This window comes from Frankliniella occidentalis, unplaced genomic scaffold (genome assembly GCF_000697945.3).
Source record: "Frankliniella occidentalis isolate FOCC.00 unplaced genomic scaffold, Focc_3.1 Scaffold13, whole genome shotgun sequence".
NCBI classification, from domain to species: Eukaryota; Metazoa; Arthropoda; class Insecta; order Thysanoptera; family Thripidae; genus Frankliniella; species Frankliniella occidentalis.
The window spans coordinates 2,894,970-2,899,416 of NW_026267143.1; the positions used below are offsets into that span (position 1 = coordinate 2,894,970).

The 4,447-nt window shown below is 57.9% G+C and overlaps 1 protein-coding gene across 1 annotated transcript in view; it reads left to right on the forward strand.

The window, feature by feature from the left end:
- LOC113207194 (hornerin-like) overlaps positions 1-4,447 on the forward strand; it is a 29,734-nt gene that overhangs the window by 21,233 nt on the left and 4,054 nt on the right. The window contains exons 3-4 of the mRNA XM_052263671.1: positions 385-604; positions 1,785-2,858. Coding sequence (XP_052119631.1) covers positions 385-604; positions 1,785-2,858 — 1,294 coding nt within the window. The remainder of the gene's footprint in view (positions 1-384; positions 605-1,784; positions 2,859-4,447) is intronic.

The following is a 4,447-nucleotide window of genomic DNA, read 5'->3' on the forward strand; positions in this document are numbered from 1 at the left end:
GTGATACCATTCGCTCGGACAACTAATGCAGTTGGGCAACTACAGGGAACGCTTCGTTTGCGACAGTCACAGATTAGCTCACGCAACGAATTATAAGTTACTCTTCGTAATTTTTTTGTCTGTCCTCGGCATTTGGCTCGCATACCTAATGTTAAGCTGGAGCAGCTAAGTTTTCTTTTCCGTGAATGTTCTAATTCCTTATCAACCTTTGTTAGCTGTAGCAGGTTGACTTGGTGGGCACAGACTTGCTTGTGCGTGCCTGCAGGCATGCTCTAATGTGCGCATGGTAGACTGTTGGGCTTGCGCGTTGTTTCTACAGCTGCTCTCTCCGTTCCTGCGAGCAGGCCGACCCTCGTCTCATCCCTTAATTGTTTCTGCCCGCAGCTTGTCGGGCCCAGCTGGCCCTGGCCCCTCTGGCTCCGCTCTAGGCGGTGAAACCCTCCTCGCGCCGACCCTGTCGCACGGTTTCACGCCTATCGTCGCTTCGCCCGCACTGCTCGCCACCTACTCAGCCCACGCCCCCGCTGCTGCCGCCGCCCCCGTTGCCGCCCCCGCTGTAGGGGCACCTACCCCATCCACTGCGTACGGTGCCCCCGGCATCAAAGTAAGTTGTACGAGTTGCATACAGGGTAGGCTAGGTTAGGGTAAGTTTGGCGCCGGAAACGACAGGCAAATACGGCGCTGATCTGATCTCTGCCTCGTAGGCTTGGCGTCTGCTGTCCACCGCTCTGTCGCGCTTGTTAGCGACGCCTTCTCTTGCTTTAGATTAATACAATTACGTGTTATCATGCAAGCAAAGACATTTTAAATGCTTTCCTCATTCTTAAAAACGAGGTAGAAATCTGGAGAACCACCTCATCTAACTCCGTCGGGCAGTTGACAGCAGACAAGCAGATCTAGAAGCCAACCAAGGTTGAGATTCGAACACCGCTATCCGCGCCTCTGGTTTCCGTTGCTTGGCGTGTCTGGCATAAACTATTGCAAGTGCATTCCTTACAAATCAACTGAAAGAAAAAAGTTGCACGAAAAGGAAACTTGGTAGCAGTGATTAATCAATATTTGTCGAAATTGTCAAAAATATTCTCTACTTTACTACATACCAGGTGGCTCATTCACGCCGCGCACTTTTGTACTATGCAACCAACCCGCACGGCTCCGGCTCCATCCGGGACCGCATACCCATCACGCGCAGGGGACCGGCCCCAAGCGCCAACGCGTCGCTCCACCACTGTTGTTGGAGCCAACGCCCAGGGGCGTTACTAGGGGTTGTTCGCGGTCTCGCGCAAGCTCCCGCGAATCCGCCGGGGGTAACCCGTGAGTCCGCGGAGGTAACTCGCAGTTCCACGAGGGTGACTCGCGGGTCCGCGCGGGTAGCTCGCTGTTCCACGGGGATGGCTAACTGAACCCGCGGACCACGAGCTACCCCCACGGACCCACGAGTCACCCCCGCGGACCCGCGTGTTAACCCCGCGTACTCACGGGTTACCCCCGTGGACCCGCGGGAACTCGCGCTAGACCGCGAACAACCCCTAGTAACACCCGTGGGCGTTGGCCCCAAGAACAGTGGTGGAGCAACGCGTTGGCACTTGGAGCCGGTCCCCTGCGCCTCATGGGTATGCAGTCTCGGATGGAGCCGTACGGGCGGGTTGCATAGTTCAAAAGTGCGAGGCGTGAATCAGCCACCTGGTATACTCGAACTTTATTAACGCGCTTGTAAGGTTTTATCCGTTAAAATTTCCTGTTAAATCTGCGAAAGGCTGAAGCATCGCACTGTTTTCCTGTAGGTTTCAGATCTGTCCAGCGGTCTTTCGCAGAGCTACGGCGCGGCGTCCCTCAGCGTTTCCGCGCCACTGAGCTCCTCTGCGCACAGCAAGCTCCCCTCAATCACCTACGGCGTACCTAGCTCCGGCTACAGCGTTGGGCACGGCTCCGGCCACGGCTCCAGCCACGGCTTCAGCCACGGCTCCAGCCACGGCTCCAGCCACGGCTCCAGCCACGGCTCCAGCCACGGCTCCGGCCACGGCTCCAGCCACGGCTCCAGCCACGGCTCCAGCCACGGCTCCAGCCACGGCTCCGGCCACGGCTCCAGCCACGGCTCCGGCCACGGCTCCAGCCACGGCTCCGGCTACTCCGGCCACGGCTCCGGCTACTCCGGCCACGGGTCGAGCTATCACGGCGGTCATGGGTCACACTACAAGACCTCCGCCTTCAGCTCCTCGCTGGTGCGCTTCCCCCGGCCACATCACGCCAAGGGGCCTTCCTCTGGGTACTCAACCCTGACGGCAGGCTACAGCACACCCAGCCACTCTAGCGGACACCTCAGTGGACACTCCAGTGGTCACTCCAGCAGCCACTCTACTGGCCATTCCAGCCACGTCAGCTCGACATCGCTCTCATCCGCGTATGGCGTGCCGAATGCCGGCTTGAGCTACGCAAGCTATGCACCTGCTGTGAGCTACGCCTCTCCACCCGTGAACTACGCTGCCCCAGCCTTGAGCTACGTCTCGCCCTCTCTTAGTTATGCCGCCCCCTCCCTTAGCTACGCCGCCCCCTCCCTCAGCTACGCGGCCCCCTCCCTTAGCTACGCTGCCCCCTCGCTGAGCTACGCGGCTCCTTCCCTTGGCTACGCCGCCCCTGCCCTGACCTACGCCGCACCGGCCCCTTCCGCCTCATACGGCGTTCCTGCAGCCGCCTCCGCTGTCGACTACTCATCCAGCCTGTCAACGGGGCTGTCGCACAGCAGCGCAAGCGGACTGTCATCGTACGCGGACTCCTCGTCCTACAGCAGCGACGGCAGCAGCAGCTCCGCCCTGAGCGCCCCCAGCCACTCCAGCCAGTCCAGCTACTCCTCCCAACAGGTGAGTGTGTGTGCGACGCCCTCTCATGATAACCCAGACGCGCTGAAGAAGCGTTTGCCTGCGGATTGCATGATTGCCGTTTGAGAAAGGCCCGGTAATATTCCGAAACTTAGAACAAGGTGAAAATGTGCACTAACCACCTCTCTCAAACGGGCAGGATGTAGCACCTTTTCCAGTGTAGTCACGAGTTATATTTGTCTCGTCGGCCGTCGCTGAAGCTCCAGCCCCCGCCGCCCCTCTGTCCACCGTGGCGCTCCTCTGTCACGGCACGCGCCAGGCTCTCTGCTTCTGCTGCCTCTGCTCCCTCTGCTCCCGCCCCCTTAGTCCCACTGCTCCCACGCCTCCACCGCGACACGCAGCCCATTATGTTGGGCAGCGTGCGAGCGTGCGTGTGGTGGTGAAGCAGCGCACAGCACGGCCCGCACCAGAGAGAGAGGAAACACGGGCGGGCGGAGGTCATGGTGGTGACGGGCGTCGGCTGCTTGACTCCTTTCCCCTCACTCTAGACCCGGCAGGTAGGCCGACCGACTGCCTTTGATTCTCCCCACCTGCTCGTTACGTTTTTGGTCGGTGCCCGACATGAAGGTGAGTCAGCAGAACGCCTCCTTCCTTCTGCACGACGCTCCCGTCCACTACCGCCACGCTGCCTCTTGATTGCTTGTACAGAAGCGAGATAGGATTACTGAGGGTGTAAGCGAGAAAGAGAGAGAGATAGAGAAACAAGGGTCCGTCACGTTACGTCAGGTGTCAGGTGGCTGTTTTCTGCCGAGACCGCCACTACCCAAAACATCATGTTCTTGAGTGAAGTAAATGTGCTCGGCAACCGAGAACATTGTCTTGTCCCACCCAATGCACACCAAATTGCATTGGTGCCAATTAAAATTTCCCTGATGCAGCTGTTCTTGAGAAATCAAGGGTCAAGCACGAACATGCTTTCCTGGGCGACCTTGGGTAGGCCCAATGCGACGGAGCGTCCGTAATAGCGCTATCAGCGCCAAGAGGCCTCTGGCTAACCGATGACCCCTGCAGGGCACCCCGCGAAGTACGCCAACGCCAGCCGGGCCGCTGCAGGCACTGCACGGAAATACACTGCTCATCAAAATTAGCGGGCGGATTTTTCAAACTGACGTAGGTTCTATGTTTTTTGAGCAAGGAAGCTAAGAATTGGCATGCAGGCGTCCCAATCATTCATCTCAAGACTTTTAGGAAGTGCGCAAGCCGTTGGCCACCCCTAACGAGCTGTGCACCCCCTAGAGTGGAGGAGGGTGAAAAAACCTTCCGTAACAACTCCAAAATTAGCACTTTAAGTGCTCGGAAAGTCAAGATTTTTCATGAGTCGACCCAAGTTTTGGTTCTCTTTCGAACGGTGAAAGCAAAATTGCGATCGGACCAACCCACTTCCTTCCACACTCACCCCCACCCCCTCGCAGGGGTGAGTTTTGAGGTTCGTCAAATCGAGCTCGATATCCTCTGGGGACGTCTGTATTAAAGTGTGCTAAACTTTTATCCGTTTGGCTCTATCTCGCACCGTTTGGCCGCTAGAGTGGTTTTTACGACGAAAATACGGCGAAAATGACCACGCTGCACAA